This window comes from Lacerta agilis, chromosome 10 (genome assembly GCF_009819535.1).
Source record: "Lacerta agilis isolate rLacAgi1 chromosome 10, rLacAgi1.pri, whole genome shotgun sequence".
Classification (NCBI taxonomy): Eukaryota; Metazoa; Chordata; class Lepidosauria; order Squamata; family Lacertidae; genus Lacerta; species Lacerta agilis.
In genome coordinates this window covers 46,382,516-46,404,455 of record NC_046321.1, presented here as the reverse complement: position 1 = coordinate 46,404,455, position 21,940 = coordinate 46,382,516, and the positions used below count along the sequence as shown (strand labels likewise).

Here is a 21,940-nt window from a genome sequence, read left to right as displayed (position 1 = left end):
AGGGTGGCCAGCGATGCATTGCCCCAAAAGAATACACACATCATAAGGCGCGCACGGGGGGGGGGGGGGAGATTTGCACAAGCAGAACGACATATTGAGCTATGAATCCATAGCTCAGAATATCCCCTTGGTTGGGGAACTGAAGCACTTTGTCATCCAGCTTCTTGCTGAAGTTGAGTAATTGCATGCTTAGACAGGCAAAGAGAAGCTGTCAGTTTGGCTGGGATTAAAACCTCACATGGCAGTGGGCTGCAGAGAGGACTGGGAAGGAGACTGAAAGAAAGGCTGTAGGGTAACAATGGAGTGATCAGATATGCTAGTGTGTCTCTAAGCAAGTGTGCAATACAGGTGCCCCCAACTTACATGGGGGTTACATTCCAGGCCCTTGCGTGCATAAGCGAAGATCAGGCTTCTTTAAAAAGCCTCTAAATGCTCATTTCCCCCCTGCTCTTCACTTCCCTGTCCTGCTCTCTTTCCACACAACTCTCTCTTCAACTAGAGTTGAAGCTGGCTGGGGCTAAAAAGTGCCAAACACTGCAGTAAAAATAGGAGTTACATAGTTTAAATAGGGTACTACCCCCAGTTTATCAATCTAGGACACCAGCCACAGAGAGAGCTGCACTGCTGAGTTCTAAGAGGCAAAGCAGGTGAAAGGAGCTTATAGCAACTTTTTAAAATCCTGAAACTTCATTGCACCTTTAAATTTGGCTTTTTAGAAGACCAGTAGCAGTTAGAGAAGAGACTGTGATTTTGAATTGGACAGGGTTGTTTTTTTTGGCATAGTGGTGAGTGTGGATAAATTTGCTTCAACCACCGAGGGGAAAAAAAACCCCGTTTCATTTTTAAAAAATTGTATTGATGATGCTCCCCGTTAATTGGTATTTCAGTTAGCAGTATGCCATGAGAGAGCAGAGGAAAGCTCATCATGGATATTTGGGAAAGAGACTAAAAATAAGACAGCAGGTATATTTCATTAATCTATGGCGCAAGCTACATTTTTGATGTATGAATTGTTCCATTCATCACAAATCATAAAGGATGCCATGGAAACATGTGTGAAGTTCATAATATTTTGAATTACACAACACCAGCATTCACACACACAACATCAATTCAGGTAGAAGCTGCTTTTATGTGCTGGTATTGCCCATGTCTGTTCTGTGTGCATGCATAAGTCTGTTTGTGATCACAACTACATTTGGCATTTTGCGGGGTAAGGCAGGGTACATGTTTAATGAATAAACTGGAGGTCGGAGAGAAGAGTGTCAGTAGTGAACTAAGGTATTTTTAGACTCGGAGTTTTAACCAGTAGTTCCCAAACTAGTCTGCTCTGCTTCCATGGTCAGAGGTAGTTTGAGTCTTTGGTCTAATCAAGATAGAACAGAATTAGTTTTTTTTTTTTTTTAACGTTCAAGATCAATTCAGTGATGGAGTTCTGCAGAAGATAACAAGTATGAATTGTCTTTAAAAACCAGACCTCAAGGTTATAATATGCCAAGGCAATTGGGATTAATAACAAACATTCTTGCTGATTTTATTGGACCTGGATAACCTGGAAGAAAGTCAAACCAAACACTCATTATTGTTTGTCAGCAAAGACAAAAATACAGTCTAAGCAAATCGGAATTTGGGTCTCTCATGACATCTCTTGGAACAGTTCAAATTAAACTAGTGTCCATATGAACCAAGGGACAATTAATGTCCTGTTCTCTATTCCAGGGATAGGTTGTCTACTTAAGCATTTACTAAATTATAGGGCTGGCATTTTCAAATATGAATTCATATTTACAGCCAGCCAACATTTAAATGAAACGAACAGCTGTGATTTTGAATATCAAGCCACTTTTGCTCAATTGAAGAGATAGTTTTATTGAAAAATTCCCAATAATTTGGTCGTAAGTGCTCATTTTTCAGCATTAGTTTAACTGATGCTCATTGTAGCATTTGAGACACATGCTAAATAGTCTAAAAATTACTGTTCTAGAGGATACGGTACAGCGTGCAATGTCTACAAAACGGCAATGAAAACAAATTCATTTGTTCTACCTATAAAACCTGTATTCTCTGTGATGAATGATTTATTTTTAATGGCCTGTTGCTATTTACTTGCTTAACTGCTGTAGGTTTAGAATTTTGAATACCAGGATGCCAAACATTTATTTTCACAGGGACCAATTTCCATCCAGTTGTTGTCTGAAGAATAATGCATTATGTTAGGGGCAACGCAAGGTCTACTGTCTTAATGCCCCAAATGTTGGTCTCCTAGATGCACCTTATTGCACACCTGGAAATGTGGGGAAAATGATGAGGATGCTGAAGTAAATGGACTCTCAGCCTGAGTAGCAGGGCTTTTTTTCCAGAACCTGCTCTTTTTGGCTGACTTTAGATGGCCAAATGTGTTTTTAAAAGGCTTTGAACTTTGTTACAATTCATTCAGGCTACAATATGTAATGTGCTTTATTTTTAGACTTGAACCTGATTCAAGTGGATAGGTTAGAAATCAATGTAGCAAGACCTTGGTAATTATTTTTTTAATGAGCAGATGTCATAAAACAAATGTGTCAAGAAAAAAATAGTGTGTTTATATAATGCTTTTGTCAAAATGTTTAATTGACCGCTATCTAGGATCATGAATACGCTTAACATTATTGAAGAATATACAGAAATATCCATCTTTCATTTGATTGCAGTAACTAACACCAGTGAAATGCAAAATAACCAGTTTTAAACTCTTAATAAGTAAGGGTGGGTGTTTGAACTGGTAAAAGGGTTACAGGTAAAAGGGTGATTAACCCATGCAATATATTACATATAGTCTCAGAAAGAAGAGACCGACAAAGCAAAACGATGATTGATGAATCCTTAGGAGAAAAATGTTCTTTGTTAGTAAGTGAAATGGGGAGAAAGTGAGGCAAGGTGGCAATTGGTTGAAAAATATAATCAGATTTTCACTCATCTGTACCTGAAAAATCTGACAAGAGGTATCAACATTGAAATTAGTAATCATACACAACAGTTTCAGAATCCTGGAATTAAACATCTGTTTATTGTTAAGAACAGAAATACAGAATTATTTTTAAAACAGCAAATTAATACGTACAACGCAAAATTTAAAAAATATTTTAACAACTCAATGTCAGCCTTGATTCTACAATATGATCAAAGGGAGGGTGGGAAACCCCAGTTTAAAATAGGTTCCGTCGTGCTAAATCTTATGAGGTACGCTGCTAGACTGGAAGATCACACACCTTTACCTTTTCCACATAAATGCTTTTCTTTCGCAGGCTTGGCTCCAAAACACAGTGCATGGAGCAGTAAATGTAAAACAAGCCTTTCCTCTCTTTTCCCTACCCAGGAAACATACTATTGAAAGTGCGGGGACTTTCCAAAGAAACATGTGATCCGGCATGGGGGGACCAAACAATCCTCATGCGCACGTGGTACTTTGAATCCTCCTAGATGGGAGTCTCGCCGATCATCTGAAGGCAAGTGTCTTTCCAAAACGGTGCAGAATCAGCTGTCCTTCTATGCAGACACAAAAAGGTATTTGTCTTAAATACCATATCTTGTCTTGAGCAGTTTAACCGAAGAGTCTTTCAATCCCGACTGCTCCAAATGACCAAATAACGAATGTGCAGCTATAAGAAAAGAGAGATTAGTACATTTCTTAAGCCTTTTAATCAGCTCATATACATATATTTCCTGCATTAGACTGCCTGGCAAGTGACCGGTGAAGAGAAGCGCAGCGCTGTCACAGTCTGGGAGGCTTCAAAATGTTCTTTATAAACTGCAGGGCAGGCTAACAAAGGCAGAGGTGCAGAGAGGAGAAAAGCAGGCTGTGTGCTGCTTTGTTACTTTTAAATCCATTTCTCTGAGTAGTTTACAATGTTGTCCACAGGTATTACTGTAAGCTAGGCAAAAGCTAAGAGTAGCAAACAAACAATGCTATAGTATACAGTTGTGCTTTGGATTGCGAACGCCCTGGAACTCGGACGTTTTGGCTTCCGAATGCTGCAAACCCGGAAGTGATTGTTTTGGTTTGCGAACGTTCTTTTGGAACCCGAACGTCCGACAGGGCTTCTGATTGGCTGCAGGAGCTGCCAGCCAATCAGTACCTTTTTGAAGGTACGACTGTAAACCACTGCTTTTATTCGCCATGTTGCCAAGTGGGCTGAGAGAGTAGACTATAACAATCATGTAGTACACTGCTATGGGGGCCCTGCAGCAGAATTCACTGTTAATACTGCAGGTCAGAGGTGACTGGTTTGGATTTCTAATACCTAATACTGCCCGCCCCCTCATATCTCTTAGATTGCAGCAAAGCTAAAACTACTTCCAACTGTCTCACTCTGACCACCTATGAGACCAACTTAGCACTTGTATTCCACAGACTTGCATAAAGACTGGTTGCACTTCTAAAATGTTCTAAACTTAAGAGAAAATAAATTTTGCACATGAAGTAAGACACAGGTTGAATCAGGAACTCCTGCCTCTGATGCAACAATTGTTTTTTAAGCTCCAGAAGAAAGAAGTGCAACATTGTACTTTGGGACCCAATTTGCAATATTTTATTTATATTGGGTTGTTAAATATTAGCAGGATCTTTAAATTTCTGCAGAGAGAGAAAATCAAGACACTTTCCATTTCCATTTTATACTAACCCAACAACAGCACCAGAAGCCCAAGCGACCTAATTTTGGTTTTAGGTTTTGCTGGGGGGTGGGGGTGGAGCAGGTGATGAAAATTATTTTCTCAAACCAATGATGCTGGATTGAATATCTTTCTTTTTAATTTTTTTTAAAGTGAAACAACACTTTCAGGATTTTGTTGCGGTACCCAAACTGTGCAATTAGCATGCCTATCTCTAAACCTACCAACTACTAGATTCTATTAGTTACCCATGGTTGCATTTTATTTACCTTTTTTCTCTGAATTAGACATAAACATTACTGCCATATCAAATCTTTTTGATTCGGACAGCTTCTGCAGAATTTCTAAGATGAGTGAAGGTTCTTCTTTCCTGTGTGAGAGGGAAACATTAACATACACCTATAAACAACTTCCTTTTGATTGGATAATTTCATGCCAGGTACCGGTATATGGCATTATCAAATTCAAGTAAAAAGTGAAAAACTGAATGCATGGATAAAATTAGTCAAGTATTAAAAACCAATTTATATAAACAAATACTACAACAAGCTGCAAATCAGATATGATTGCCAATAATCTGATAATCAGGTAATATCCAGAAAAAGCAACTTAATGAATTTATGTTCCTATGGGCATCCAAAATCAGAATATTTTGTATAAAATAAGCTGAAACTGCTCTCGTTTAAGGTGCAACTGTGGTATTTCATTTTGTTCAAAGTAGCATAGCAGCAATCATTTTGCATAAGGAAAGTTTCCCATGCTGAACATCATTCCACACTGTTTTCATGATAATGGATGTATTTTGTGTACTTGCCTCCTACCAACATTACATTAAATTGATAGACATCTAGTCCTCATTTCCTTGTTCCTGATGAACTTGATGTTATCTTGCCAGCACTCCTTCAACTCCCCTTTCCGTGTGTGCAGCATTAATACAGGGTCTTACTAATAATACTAATAGTAATACACATGCTGTGCCTTCTCATAAGCACATCAAAACGACTTACAAGGTTGTACTGCTCAGTGGTAGGGGGACATGCTTTGATTATATATGACTCAAAGCTCAGTTCTTGGCATCACCGTTAGAATCTTTTGAGGCAGGTCAAGATATTCTAGAGTATTGATTTCACTTGAAACGAACCACCCGTCTTATGCATAAGCAGCTGCCTAAGAAAAACTGAGCAACCATGGTGACAAAGTTCCACAAATTTTAACTAGCCTTGGTACAGTCATTATCTCTGGCACATACAGAGGATTTGTATAATCTTGTTTTGATCTTCACACTATGCTTCAGAGACATTCTGAGTGTCTTAAGAGCACAGTGCAAAACCAGACACTGCATTTCCCATTAACCTGGAACCTGGGAAGAAGGTGCTGACTTTGTGACATTGTGCTGTGCCTCCAAAGTCAACAATGAGATGCTTCCTCTGCACTCAAGTTACATGGATGGAAAGACAGGACAGTCTCACGTTAGACTTTGCGCCACTCTTCAGAGGCTTGGTATGATGTCAGAAATAAGTGAAGGAACAATTGTTAAGGTGCCCATATTTATTGCCCATTGTATGTGTGTCAACTCTGGATTTTCATCCAAATATTCTGAAAGGTAAGCATTGAAGTGTTCCAGCTCTAAGCAACACTTTGCTGCTGATTTTTTCTTACTTTCCCCAAAATTGCTTTGGTAAAATATCATTTCTCTTACAGATTATTCAAGTGACACTAATTCCAAGTACTGGCATATAGCTAGTATCAGGCAGAACAACAAGCAGCCAGAATATGCTCTGGAAAACAGGAAAATTGCTTTTGAGTCAGGAAACGAGTCCAGCTGTTCAATTTACCATCTAAAAATCCATGAACTGAAAAACTTACCCAGCATAAAATCCTGTAGAATTTTCAAAATTGGCTAAATACATCTGGATCCAAGGATTTTTTGGAACAGATTAGGATAAAGTGAAGGATCAATTTGCTTTGAGAAAACAAAAGAAAAAACAAGAACAAAGCAGGCATTACACACTATCAGAATTCATCTTCTTGCACAGTGCCTATACAAACAAAAGCTTGACTGGAAAGAAATCAAATCAATTAAAATGTTTTATTATACCAGCAGTTTCCAAACTGTTCCATGGAACAATGGATTTCCTTGGGAGTTTATCATGGTTCTCCAATGAGAGTGACAGTAATGGTGGAACACGCCTCCTTGATGTACAGCTTGCTTCTTTTAATACAGACTGCCACTCTCCCCATACTGGGCAGCAACAGGGAATTTTGGATTTGTTCTCAAGGTCTCTCAGTTCTCATGAAGTGACAGTGAGGCTCCCAGGGACAGTATGAATGGAATGTGTGGCCTGGAACATGCTGTAATATCCTGTGACAGTGTACAGAGACTGTGACAGGGGAGACCTAGGATTCACAGTCTGCTGCTTAGCTCGGCAGCAAGCACCTCGGGCCAGCTGCTCTCTCTAAGCTTTACCTACTTCAAAGGGTTATAATAAAAAATGGGGGGGGGGGAGAGAGAACCTAAGGTCCTTGGAGGAAGAGCAGGATTCAAGGTAATCAACATATGGTCAGAGGATCTTCTGCTGTCTTGCTGATGTGGAAAGAGTTCTCTGAAGATTAAGGGATTTAAGACTCCTATCCCACAGATAGCTCTACAAATTGTTGTTGTTGTTCAGTCGTTCAGTCGTGTCCGACTCTTCGTGACCCCATGGACATATATGCAGTTTAATAGCACTCTCAATACTACAGCTGATGCATGCAATTCTACAGATGGGGAGAACTCCCCAAGTTACATAAGAAATCCTGTCTTTCCCCTCCAAAAGTACTGTTTACCTGTGATTTTACACACACACACACACACACACACACAGAGAGAGAGGAGAGAGAGAGAGAGGGGGGGGCATGCACATTGCCAGCAAATATTAGCAGAAGAGAGCAGCAGGGGCTGAGTTTTGTTGAAGGAAAGGAGGCAGCTGACTTCCTGCTTCCTTTCAGTCCAAGATTGCTAAGTGGAAGATGGGTGTCCAATTCAATTCTACCCAGATCCATTTTAAGGAACTGCAGGAGCTTCATTCTACCTTCTCTTTAGCTTAGCACAAGGGCTACAGAGATCACAGGGAAAGGGAACACGCTTGGTTCTATACTACAGTGGAAGGTTGAGTCCTGGAGCCAAGTGGAGTGTCAGCACTCAAATGAAGCACCTATGATGGTTTTAGGGCTGCAGGTGAGGAGATGAAGGCCATTCCAAATCCCTAAATAAATGTGAGGCTGCACAGCCAGCACTGGAGCTCCCCTCTCCTCTTGCTATTACCCCCCAAAACCCTGTATGAGATGCCCACGCTGGACACGATGGAATTGGCTTTGGAGACGGCTTGCATGAACTGACTGAGACAGTGAGGCTGCTCAACACGTCCCTGAAGCTTCAATAGGAAAAAACTTTCCCTAAAGGTACTATTCATGGACGACAACAACAACAAATATGCAATGAAATAAACTAAATAAATCACAAGTTGGAAATTGCTTTACCCTAAAGGAAGGTGTTAAGAGAGACTGCACTGTAAAGTTACACAACTTGGTAGAAGCCATACTTAGCCATGAATAAACTTACCTTCAAGTATGCATATAATTGATTGGGTAACCTTTTAATTTTCTGAAATCTGATTCCAGCTTGAAAAGAATTCACAGGAACTGGAGGCACAGGGAATGTAAATGCGGGGAAGAAGTGTTGTTTTTCTGTCTCAGTTTGTTTTTTCATAGCACAAGACTGAGAGGTAGATGATGATTTCTCTTTCATGGTATTTTTGCTGGCACGTCTAAAACATTTAAGGCAGACATGATGTGGATGATTACCTAGCCTCTATTTGGAGACAGGTTTTACAAACATGGTTATATTTATTCAAAACAATCTTCAAAATTGGTTCCAGAGTGATTCACACAATTAAAGGGTCCCAACAATAAGACACATGTTAACAATAATTGGCAGAAAAAACAGAACCATCAGTAAAACATTTAAAATTCCTAAAACTTAAATGCCGAAGTGAATAGAAAGGTTTTCTTGCACCTGACACCTAAAAGAGAACATCAGCACCAAGGGAGCCTCCTTACAGAAGGTGTGTCATAATGGAATCATGCAACAAAGTGGTTATGAATATAAAAGTTCAGAACTAGAGATTTACTAATACCAAATGCTAATGCCACCAAATATTTCAAAAATATTTAACGGTACATTTAATTTGCTGAGGAAAAAAGTGGTAAGAAACAACAATTCTTTAAGCCCATAGCGCTCGGCATATTATAAACATCAAAGGGGAATTTCACAACTACAAAAGTAAAGGCCTTTCCCTATAATTTCATAACGTGAAAGAAAAAAAAAAGTCAAATGTACTAGCCCTCTCAACACTGATTACAGTGTAGCCATTTGCTCTCCTGTAATCTATCTGTCATTCCATTTGGCTTATATTCAAGGGTTGGAACTTTGCTACAAGAACAAAATGATTCTGTATACCATATATAGCAGGCATGTCCAAAGTCCGTTTTGGGGGCCTAATCGGCCCACACAGTTTATTTCCTGGGGTAAAATCCTAAAAAAACCTCAACAACTTCAATCCTAATAGAAGCTCAACAACTTTGGGGGGAAATCCTAAAAAGGTCAACAACTTCAAACCTAAAAAAAGATCAACAACATTGGTTGGCCTTCACTTCAACAAATCTGGCCCTCTTTGAAAAAGGTTTGGACACCACTGAATACAGTATAGTGTTTCCTAAAATATATGAGGGGAAAGTTATAAACTCTTCCATTTGTGTACTTACATAAGTGTATTAGACCGAAAAATAGCCTTGTACAGCAGTTTTACTTTTAAGATTCATTCAAAAGGACATACACCCTGTTAAGCCATCATGATTTTTAGCATCAACTGTCTTGAGCTAAAATTATCCTAACCTATATGTAACTAAAAGAGCTGATTAAAATCATTACCAAAGTTCCCATTTGTTTATTCCGTTCATCAGGCCTCCTACCCCCATTACAATATGGGTCAATTCACAACTCATAGTAAGTAATAGTTAATACCGGTAGTTTATCATGAACATATTTGTTTGTTTGGAGCAAAACAAACCACTAGTTTATATTTAATACTAAAATCAGTACTTACTCTATGGTTACAGAATCTCCAATTTCTTCTATTTTCAACAGCTTTGCTTTGGGAGTATCAGCTGAAGAAGAAAAATCATCTTTGCTTGGATTCTGTGCAGATGCTGAGGTATGTGTTGTTTCCACACTTGCAGAAACAGACTGATTAGGTTGCAGATTGGGGGTAGCCACCAAATTTGCAGTCAGAATCTCATCATCCACTTCTTCAATGATTACTCTTCTCAAGGGTTTCTAAACAGAACAGAACCATGCAGGGAGTTAGTTACAGCAGTTTTAACATACCTGTGAACTGGGTGCATTCTCAAACAGTACCTGTGCCTGTCATAGCAAATAAGAAATCCCAATGGCAAATTAAATATTAAGAGTTGTTTGTGGCATAAAACTTTTGTAGGCCATCACAGAAAGACACACTCACCCTTTTAGTACACACAAACAGCAACAGAATTTGCCTCCTATCATTGATCTCATCCCAAATGTGTATGGCAGTATTTACAAGACCATACCTTCTAAATTTTTTATTTTTAAATCCTCTTTGTATCTTCCTCTCTTATGCCACTAGACAGAGATATGGCTCTCCATTCAGATTCGTGTAAACTACTTAGGGTGCACTATTCTCTCCTCTCGCACCTCTACCTTTGTGAAAATTTCTCTTGATTTCATACCAGCAAACATCCTGCCTATAACTTCCCTTCCTGAACAATTTGATCCTCTTCTTTACAACACTTCAAGCCCGCACAAGTTTGCCCTGCGCACACTAACCTTATCTCAGGGTAAAAACACCTGATACCCTCATCATTTGTACTTACTTTTGATCTAAGATGCAAGGGTTTATCAATGGGTTTCACTAGATTTTGTGCTTCTGTTTCCTTTTGTGATAGTCCAGGGCATTCCGTGCCCATCCACAGCCCTTTTGCAATTGATTCCTTTAAAAGATTAGTAAATAACATCCATGAAAATCTGAATGATTTATAACTCAGAAAAATAATCTTAAAGTAATTTAAGGAAGTAACTAGGGAGATACTGAAGTACAAACACACTTACATTCTTAAGTTTCATTATTTCATTTACTGCTTGCTTATTTCCAGGTTCCAGCTTCAAAACAGTTTCAAAATCTGATGAATTTACATCAAGAAACACAAATTTAATGTCATGTAACGATAATTAGTTTTAACACTTAATTTACATGTATTTATCTGCAATTGTTAAGACATGATCCATTATCAAACGTTAACCATTTGGAAGTCCCACTGAATCCAACTGGTCTCCCAAAGAAGACTTTCCCCACTATAATAAATGTGATTTCCATGACTATGGCATGCTCAAGTATCTAATTATTAATGAACTACTGAAATGCAATAACAGTAACTAATGGTCGTTATTTATTAAAATGTAAGCTACTGTGAATGAAATTTTGCACTCAGAGCAATAGCAAGGAAATGGGAACTAAGCAATTTTCATGCTCTCTTTCAGTGCAAAATAGCTTTACTTCTTTTAATCAGCAGTACAGCCTTGACTCCAATGAAGCAGGATGCAAGGCCCAATTTCAAATACCAAATTGATTAGATTCTCACATTAGCAATTTAGACAGGGCCCAGATTCTGCCACATCTCCTTCAATGCGAGAGTCTCCTTATGGAAATAAATTAAGTTTCAGTGCTATTCCCTGGGCAAAGATTAAGCGGTAGGAGCACATCCATGTGCCCCCTTACAGTGGCCCAACTATATTAGGCAAACATGGAGCTCAGAAAATCTTAGGTGTTAAAAAAACCCAGTTGCTTTCTGTCCAAGCTTTGTGCTATCTTACTGGATTGCTGTTGGTGGACTGGGGCTGTTGCACTGAGAAATTATGATTGAGCAAAAACTTCATCAAAAGATAACATCAAGCACATATCCATTAAAAATCCCACCTTGCATAGCTTCTTTTAGCTTTCCCAGTGCAGCTCTCGCAGTTCCTCTTCTGGCATAAGCTTTTGAGTAGGAGGAATCTAGTAATACAGCTTGAGTACAATCTTCCTCTGCCTCTTCATATCTCATCACCAAGAGAAAACATTTAAAAGGATTACTTAGCAGTGCAGACCCCATCAGATATTGTTTCTTACAGTCTACAGTCACAACAACATATTCTGACCAAAGTTTGCACACCTATGTCACATATGAGAAAATATGAGAATTATATGCTACTAGAAGCTGTGTAATTCTATCTCTATTGCTGAACAGACATTTCTCAATGTGATTACATTAAAGAAGTGCTTGGATTAAAAGCCAATATGCTGCCTAAATTTTAAGCTTTGGATGACTGTTATTTGGAAAGTTCAAAAACATTTAGTTGAATATGTTGCAAAGAGTAAGTGTATCAACTTATAGCAGAGTTGCTCTCTGGTCTTGACAATGTAACAGCTACAGTCTCAATCTGAAACAGAATAACTTCTCTAAAGCAGAGCTTTCCAAACTTTTCATGTTGATGAAACACTTTTTAGACATGCATCACAACACAGTAATTCATTTTTACTAGCAAACCAGAGGCTAAACTAACCCCTTTCCAGCCCCGGGAGGAGGGGAGTGTTCACGTGACACACCTACACACTGCAGCCGACACACTAATGTGTTGCGACAGAGTTCGGAAAGCCCTGCTCTAAAGCAATACTTTATTCTACTTCACTGGTTGAATATTAAAACTTGAATAAAATGCAATGAGAATGGGTCATGAGATCGCAGCTCTGAATTCCTCCATTAAGTCATTCGTAATATATGAAAGTAGTGCTTACGTTAGTTACTTGCTTATGTACACAAGTTTAAATTTCACACCAAAAAACATTATCAAATTAGTTTGGTGAAGTGCAAAACAGCATTAGACCAACCCAGCTATGACATAATCTTCACTGTGGGAACAAAATGTTCTTGTGGGAACAAAATGTTGTGTTGTCCTGTTTGTGTTATTATGGTGTATGTTTTTGAAAATTAATTATGATAGCTTTTAATAGATGTCGATGAGAGTGCAATTAGTAAAAAGCTTTGCTTATGAAGTTGTATTTTTTAAAAGATTTCAAAAGACAGAATTGATTTAAATGCTAAGAAAATACGCAGATCATGCGGAATTGCAAGTTCAAGAGCACACACTTTTGAATTTTCAGGTAGGCCATAGCTCTGTTGGCTGGAAGAAGCGCATTGGTGCCATCTGCTGCTATTCCACGTGTGTAGCATTCTATTGCTATTTCATATTTCCCTTCTTTGAAATAGCCATTTCCCTGTGGTATTTGGGGAAGAGAAACAGTGTATACATCAACAATTGCATCTTCATACAAGTGAGCAACACTTCAAAAATTAAGACTTTATTCAATATCTCACACACTCCTGCATGTGAAAGGGAATAGAAGCGTGATAGGTGTCAGGGAACTGTCCCCGGCGGAGCGCAAAGTGGTGGAAGGGCTCTTGGGATGCTACAGAGAGCCCCGGCCCCACCTGACCAGCAGCACCTCCTCTGGCAGCGGAGGGAGCAGCGAGGCTTCCAGCGGGGAGGGGCATGGGTCTCAGGGGATGGAGGGTCGAGGCTCTGAGGATGCTAGAGAGACCCTGCACTCCCCTAGCTCAAGGGGCGATGATGGAGGCACGCAATTTCCGTCACCCCAAAGGCGTTGAGGGGTGAGCGAAAGGATGGAACGGGGTTTTCGTATACTGAAACTCTTTTGTTGGGGTCGGAACCGGAAGGGCCATTCCCGGATTCTGACGCCGTTTGATACAGACATGAACTTTTAAGCTCTGCACTGTACATAGCATGCAAAATAAAGTCACTAAAAAAAGGTCGGAGTTTTGCTTGGTTTGTCATGAGCAACTGACCAAGGACCTTACAATAGGGTATGCTTTTTCAGACAGCAATGCAGATTTCAGAATGTCTGGCATATGGCAACATAATACAATCATATAGCAGCTGGGCCAGGGTTGGAACTACATCAGAATAATGTAAAGCCAGTGTTTTAATACTTGGTTGCTTTAACGAAACCACACAACTAACTAAACACTAGACACTTATTCCATTTGTCACAAACATGGGTTCCAGTTCTGCATGGTGCAGAACTGTGCAAAAAGACTTGCACAGTGCAATGAATTCTGAACCACTATAAAATTCCACCACAACTCCCACAACTATCTTAAACATTATATGTTCTATTTACCAAATCTTTTTCTGCCATAGCCTTTTGCTTTAGCTGCTCCTCCTCAGTTTGTTTCTGTTCTGTTATTTCAATGTTGGTAAAGACATCTGGTTCTTCAGTTTGGAAGCCTTCTTTTGACAGGAGAGCCTAATATAAGACGTAAGATGTGCAAAACATTTATACTACATGGCAAAAATAAAATCATGTTCATTGGGCAAATTTAAATTATTTACCTGTTCGATTTTCCTAAGTTCGGTTTTTGCTTCAAAGTTGTCTGAATCCAACTCCAAAACCTTTTCGTAATCTGACAGCAGGACATAAAAATACATTAATAGGGAGAAAAGCATGAACCTTTAAAAATGTAAGCTAGGGCTTGCTAATCATATCAGCAGTGCTTCTTGTATAGGAAATGCACTGAAATACCTCAATTAAAAAGCAAAACAAGTAAGTAAATAGTTCTCAAAGTAACCTCCCAAAAGTTTACTAGCATTATTACCCAACTACATAAACTAGAAGATAACACCAAACACATTTATACTTCATCAATAGGTACCACAGTCTCTAGACATCATTTTGAGGGAAGACTGAAAACAGATCTCATCACATTTCAGAACACTGTTATTCTCTAACAGTTTGTAATTATGTTTCACCCTGGGCAATTTTCAACTTCAACAAACATGAATCTAAGACATTATTGTTACTTTCCCAGAATTAGGGCATGGAAATATGAAAATTTAAGGGGAATAAATATAATAATAAGTCTCTTCTGAGATTGTACAAACCAATAATGTCCAGTGAAATTTGAGATACAGCATATTTTACTTAAAATTAATAATATATGGGTGTTTCCCAGAATCTTGTTCAATTGAGAAGATTCTCAGGATGCTGTATATTAATTAATTGGCTGAACTCTTCTATGCATGCTTCAGAGACAGGGCAAATTGAAAATTAATGCTGAAATTGGTATATGGCCAAACCACTAGGTCAATCCATAAATCAGAAAGTTATTTATCTAGAGCAGGCATGAGGGGAACCTTTGGTTCTGCATATGTTGCTGAACTACAACTCCCATCAGCCCCAGCAAGCATGGTTAATGGCCTGGGATGAAACGAGTTGTGGCTGAGCAATGTCTGGAGAGCCAAAAGGAATGACTATTAAATACAGAAACAAAAAATCCAACATACCTTCTTTAGCACCGTCAAAATTTTGCAAAGCAAAGCGAGCTGCTCCTCTTCTGGCATAAGCCTTTGTATAATTTTTGTTTAGCGCAAGTGCTAAGTTACAATCAGATTCAGCCACAGAATACCTGTAACAATATGGTAGGTTTGTATCCCAAATGCATGTCCTTAAAAGCATGCAAACAGAAACCATGCAATTCACAGAAATGTGGGTATGAAACTTCTAAAGTTGCACTGGTGCTGAATTGATGAAGACAGTGAGCTATATATACCCTTCAGTATCTTCTGTCCCCCACTGTCTGACAAGGCAGCCAGAACACGTGACTCCAATGCTTCCTACCACCCCTTCAGGAGTCATGCTCATAAAACGGGACTTCAGAAATGTTTGCCTCTTCACTTTCAGGGTGCTGAGCATCAACCAGCTTCTGACAAGGGCACTACGTTTCCATTTTCTTGTTAATTAATCTATCAAATGGCAAAGTGATTTGGTTGAGCATTGACAGGTTTAAACTGAAACAAGACTACTGAAAAAGAAGAGGGGGTGGGGGGCTGGAATTCTGAAATACCAAAGTATCCAAATCAAGCCTTACCTTTTCAGTCGGGAAAAAAGCAGATGATCTGTTTGTGGGCAAAAAACAGGGTTGTAAGGATCTGCATTCATTCCTTTTGTGTAACATTCAATTGCAGGCATCATAATTTCCTTGTTTAAAATAATTATTGCCCCTGTTAAACAAAATATAATGATCAATGATGTGAATATACTTCAAATTGATCCCCCATTATTTTTTTTACTTTTCTTGTATCTTGAGAATTGTGTTTGCCCGCTTTCAGTAATTTTGTGGCCAAGGTTAAACCCTATTCAGATGGAACCTTGAAAAAGAGCTTAGCAAGACTCACTTGCATCCAACCTACACCATGCATTATTTTGAAGATAAAATGAGGAAAGGAATGTAAATGCAAAAATAATGTAATAAATTTTTGGGAAGATGGCACATATTCATAATCTCTCTAGCCCCAATTCACACTTCTGTTTAGAAATGACTTCCATAACCACAAATTCTAACAGTTTCAGACCTCACTTTTGATCACACAACCTGTATGGGAGGTGGAGTTGAGCAGGATAGAAGAGTATGACTGTTACCAATTTTCCAAAACATCTTAGGTTTTACCAGGTTGGGGTTCCTTGTTGTTGTTTTTACAGAAAATGGGACATGGTTTCACGTAAGTAAATACCGTATTTTCCAGCGTATAAGACGACTGGGCATATAAGATGATCCCCAACTTTTCCAGTTAAAATATAGAGTTTGAAGTATACTCGACTGCAGATTCTCCACCCGGCGTATAGGACGACCCCCGACTTTTGAGAAGATTTTCTGGATTAAAAAAGTAGTCTTATACGCCAGAATATACAGTACCACAATTCTGAACTGCCTATCTCAAGATCATCAATATACAAACAAAGGAATCAAATCACCATTGCTGCCCATACATGTCTTAAAATAATTAGATAAGGAAGATGAGTCATGGTAAAATATTTCAAAAATGTCTGGAGTTAATCTCTTGGTTTTCAAGGTTTAATCTGAAGGTGCATCCCAAAGGGTGTTAGGAGAAAACAAAAGTGTCTCTCATTCTGAAAGACCAAAATAACCTTTTCTTTCTCAGCAGAGCTTTTTCTGTGTCTATGTGTATTCCATCTTCTTCAGAATCTGACTCTAGAGACAATGAATCATGGGTGCTATCTTCCTTATCAAGTTCTTCAAGTATCTTATCCTGAAATGACACACATTTGAAGAAAATTACAAATTAAAAAAAATCAAAGGATGAATAAATAAAGTAGTAAAAAACAGTGAATGTCTTACTAAATATATTAAATGTGTATCTGAAGAGTGTGCATGCACACGAAAGCTCATACCAATAACAAACTTAGTTGGTCTCTAAGGCGCTACTGGAAGGAATTTTTTATTTTTTATTTTATTAAATATCAGTTATATCACTAACATTCATCCACGTATTTCACCAAACTCCTATCCAGACAGCTAAAGCAAACAGTAGTTTCACTTTTTAAATAAAGATTTCCGTTATCAGAGCTAAAGTAATATCACAATATGAAGTAACTGCTTCTGAAAGTACAACTTTTCTGCCCAAAGCCATTTCAGAAAAAAAATGTTAGAAATGAATTTCTGGGAAGTATTTTTTTAAAAAATCACAAGTCAATTAAAGCCTGAATACTTCAGCTAATTTAGTTCTACTGACTGTTATATAATTGACAGCCTGTTTATACATATACCGAATGAGGTGGTAGAATTTGGGTCTGTACCACTTCAGAGTGCGGGAAAAGGAGTGATGTCATATTTTGGATTACTTCCCCATATTAAACACTTACTGTATCTTCCTCTCACAATGTGCTCACTAAATGTGCAATAAATGCTTTACATGAAAGTAGACCCCTCCGACATACCCACCCTTGTTGAAAGTCGGAGCGTCATGTTACAACTAGAAACCCTACAACATTTTTCTAAAGTGTATAGAATGCCCTAGGACAGACATTGCCAAAATTGGCCCTCCAGCTGTTTTGGGATGACACTTCCCATCATCCTGACGACTGGTCCTGTTAGCTAGGGATGATGGGAGTTGTAGTCCCAAAACAGCGGAGGACCAAGGCCATGCCTGCCCTAGGACAACCCAGAAACACACTTCCTTGTAATCTATCTGTTCTTTGTTGAAATTTTACTTCAGCTGAAATCTTAGGCTACAGTACAAGAATGTAATCTGGAGAACAGTGCTCCTGAGCAACGTCTATTCATTTAATTGGATAAGTACAGATCAGAAATGTAATTAATCTATGTCCATCTTAATTATCTCATGAATTAGACTACAGTGGTACCTCTGGATGCGAACGGGATTCCGTTCGGAGCCCCGTTCGCATCATGAGCAGAACGCATCATGAAGTGTCGCGTCTGCGCATGTACGCAACGAGATTCAGTGCTTATGCGCATGCGTGATGTCATTTTCGCGCGTCTGCGCGCTGCGCGAACCGCCGAACCCGGAAGTAACCCGTTCCGGTACTTCCGGTTCGGCACGTTCGTAACCTGTGCCTAACGCAACCCGCAGCGGCCGTAACATGACTGTACAGTCTAATAAACATACAGACAATATGTTTCACGAATAAACTATAATATTCTAAAGTTGAACCTTTGGAGGTTTTTGAGCTTTGTTTAAATGCCACCTAGTCACGGTAACCAATGTTCTAGTGACTTCCCATTTGGATTACTGCAATGCTACCCTTGAAAAGGGTCCAGAAGCTACAGCTAGTGAAGGATATGATTGCCAGATTATTGACTAAGCCAGTAAGATGGGATCACCTATCCTAAAAGCTCTTGGCCACTTGTATAATGCCAGACTTGATTCAAAGTAGTGATGAAATACAGATCTTGGGGCTCTGCTTGAGGTCCCCAACAATATTTAGGATGAAGAGATGTGCAACAGGGCATTCGCTATGGTAGGTCCCTGAATCTGGAATGATTTTTCCAATGTTTCCCATGCTGGGCTTCAGATATCAAACAAAACAGTTACATTTGCCTAGGCCTTTCCAGTTTTACAAATAAGAGGTGTTCTCTTGAGCAACACATGTATTTCCGTTTTAATGATTTGCTACAAGTTTTTTTTTAAAAAAAATTGTATATATGTTTATGGTTCTTTTAACATATTTTGTTCACATGGTTGCTGTACATTGCCCTGGGCTCTTCCTAAGTAAGATAAAGGTGTAATTTTTTTTAAAAAAAGTTTGAATTTGTAATTGTATTTTTAAAATTTCATAGAATGCTTAATGCTACATACTTACATCCCACAAAACAAAACTCTGTATTTTTCCTAGCATTTTAATAACTAGATTCAGCTTACACATCAAGCTTCCCCCATGCCTCATAATCGTAAGATTTTATCTTGTTCTTTTTATTTCTTCAGTAGTTTTCTTACAGATGGCTTTAACTTTGTTTTTCTTCTTTTTCTTATAAGCTTCATTTCGAATTGGTGGTAAATCCTATAAATCAGAAAAGGTTGCTATTCACTATCAGAAAACTTAATAAATAGATTTGTCCTGTTCTAGTTCCCATAGTACACAAGTAGGACTTATTAGCCATTGCTGAGGATGGTATATTCCCAAATGCACTAAATGAAGACGCACCCAGGTATTTAATGGAAACCCATTAACCAATCTCTAGAGTCTATGCTGTGTGTAGTTCCATTCTTCCCCTGCTCCCCAATGGGGTCTCTTCTCTCAGAAAAAAGTAGCTGTGAATGGCAAGGGAGCTGCTTAAGCTGGGAATAATTGCAGAATTACATATGATTCTATCTTGAAGAGAATGGCACTATGCATCATTGTTTGTTGAAAGTGTTTCAGAGTTTACATGGAGTCTCCTTTTGCTTTGTAAAAGAGGAACCTGGGTACCTGTATATGACTTCCCACCAAACAAAACATGCTAAGCACAAAATGGCCAAAACTACATCAGTAATGCAAGTGATTTATTTGTAGGTTCACTTGAAATTTAAAAGGACATATTTCTACTGTAAGCATTCCATGTCAATTCTAGTATCAGATAACTGAATTTACCTTAACTGGAACTCCGCTCTGTTGCCGTAAATTGCAATCCTTTTCTTTAATATCCTTTTCCCCAACTTTCTAAGTCTTTCACAAAATCTTGCAATTCTTCTGCATTAGGTCTTATTTGCAGCTGTACTCTATTGCTTTATTGGTGAAGTCATCTGGTAATTCAAAGGTTTTGGGAAATGTCAGGCTACTACCAAGCATTTGCAGATACTAGATTAGGAAAGAAAAAAATAGAGAAAAGTATTGATGTGCTTGAGTACTGAAATAAGCAAAGTCATCTGATGATATGATAAATTTGGTAGGGAAAAGCAGACTACTATCATTCTAAAAGCCCCTTACTAAAAATAATAATGAAACTAGACTGAATTATACAGAGCCACAGAAAATTAGACCATTAATCATATGCCCAGTCCACCAACATGCAAATTGGGGGGGGGGTGTGTGTGTCTTCCTATCACAATAAAACCATCATGTGGCAGACATGTACTAAACCACCCCTTTTTTACATTGCACCTTGCATTTGTTGAGTACTCCCAACACTTTTCTTCTTCCCTAAGCTACAAATGATGAAAACTGCCAAAGTCCCTTAAAATACCAACACCAGTGAGTTTTCAGTGCCAATAAAAAACCACCTATGCTACCAAGCCTTTATTTCAGGGTGGGGGAAGTCAACCATCTGGCCAGATTTTGATCCATCGTTATTGACTGCTCTTGCTGTCACCATCATCATTTGTATACTGCCCTATAGTATACCCCAGTGTTTTTCAACCTTTTTTGGGCAAAGGCACACTTGTTTCATGAAAAAAATCACGAGGCACACCACCATTAGAAAAATGTTAAAAAAATTAACTCTGTGCCTATATTGACTATATATAAAGTAATTCTCTTGAATTTTTCAATTTTTTCCCACGGCACACCAGGCAACATCTCGCGGCACACTAGTGTGCCGCGGAACAGTGGTTGAAAAACACTGGTATAACCCTATTCCCACAGGTCCCGTTTATTTACTGTTTTTGCTCATAGTTGTTTGGGCCAGAGTTTATAGTGATGTATCATTTCAATGAAGGGTGGGGCAGAAATGTTTCAAATAAATAAATAAACAAATAAATAAATAACAAAATGAATCATTGTACGGTGGCAAGGAATTGCTCTCTCTGCAGAGGCTCACCTGGTGCCATTGCTATATATCTTCAGGTGTCAGCCAAAAACAGAGTTTTTTAAGCAGGAAACTTTTAATGACCTATATGGCCTTTTGGGGTGGGCAGGAAGTTTTAATGTATACTCCCCCTGCTTTAATGCATGCATGGTAGCCTATTCTTTTTGGGTGAGCTCCTCTGGCAAACAGTGCCCAACAAGTAAATTAATTAGTGCCCTTGGACCAAACTTTTCTTTTCTTTTCTTTTTCAAACTGCAGAGGTCATTCCCACCCCACCCCACCCCACCCCTCCTGCTGTATACAGGAATAGAACAGACACGTGTTCAGAGACACGTGTTCAGAGACACGTGTTCAGGACCACGTAACAGTTCAGTCTTCAGCAACAGCGCTTGGCCCCCAGGGATAGGCTTGGAGGCGAGGTTCCCCCCCTCACTAAATTCACGGCCACGTTCGTTATAAAGATACGACAGCTACGCTGCCTGGGAAATTACCTCCGAGTCAAACCGAACAGTGAACGTGAGAATGGCGCAATCTTGGTGTCTCCCCCCCCCCCCCGGTTTCAAGGGGGCTCTCGAAGGCCCCGGCCCTCAGACTGCCGCAGGGGAGCCGTCCCCGCCACCCTCGCCGCCGGCCGGCCCCGAGACTCCCTCCCTCAGGCAGCCGCCCCACCTGTCAATCGACGGCGCCCGCAGCCTCCTCACCTGCACGGGGTTTGGTCCCGCCTTCCCGCGCACCTCAGCCGTCACTTCACGGGACAAGAGCCGCGCTCCTTTCCCAGAATCCCGCGCGCGAAATAGCAGTGACGTAAAACGCCCCTTGCGAAAAAAAGGATTTTCTGTGGTAACCATAGAAAGGACCCTCGGCCTTATCTGGCGCCTGCGCAGTTTGGTTTGCCTGCGGCCTCTAGTGCCATGGATACCGTCGGCTTCCCCTCCCCTCTTCAATTCCGCCTTACCTCCTCCTCCTCGCTCCGTTCGGTGATTGGTTCAAAAGAAGCAGCGGGAGGCCGTTCTCTCTTTCCATCTCCACATCTCGTTGGTACCAAATAGGCGGGGCGGAG

At 39.4% G+C, this 21,940-nt stretch overlaps 1 protein-coding gene across 1 annotated transcript; it reads right to left on the bottom strand.

Moving 5' to 3' along the window:
• Positions 1-3,016: 3,016 nt before the first annotated feature.
• Positions 3,017-21,903, bottom strand: RPAP3 (RNA polymerase II associated protein 3). Its single transcript, XM_033163514.1, is given in 20 exon segments — positions 3,017-3,638; positions 4,920-5,020; positions 6,513-6,613; positions 8,252-8,456; positions 9,795-10,024; positions 10,600-10,716; positions 10,835-10,905; positions 11,700-11,821; positions 12,910-13,037; positions 13,962-14,087; positions 14,174-14,244; positions 15,125-15,246; positions 15,709-15,803; positions 15,805-15,841; positions 16,767-16,889; positions 19,019-19,076; positions 19,079-19,157; positions 19,728-19,787; positions 19,789-19,861; positions 21,836-21,903. Coding segments are annotated over 20 exon segments (2,073 nt in total). The 3' UTR covers positions 3,017-3,552.
• Positions 21,904-21,940: the final 37 nt, after the last annotated feature.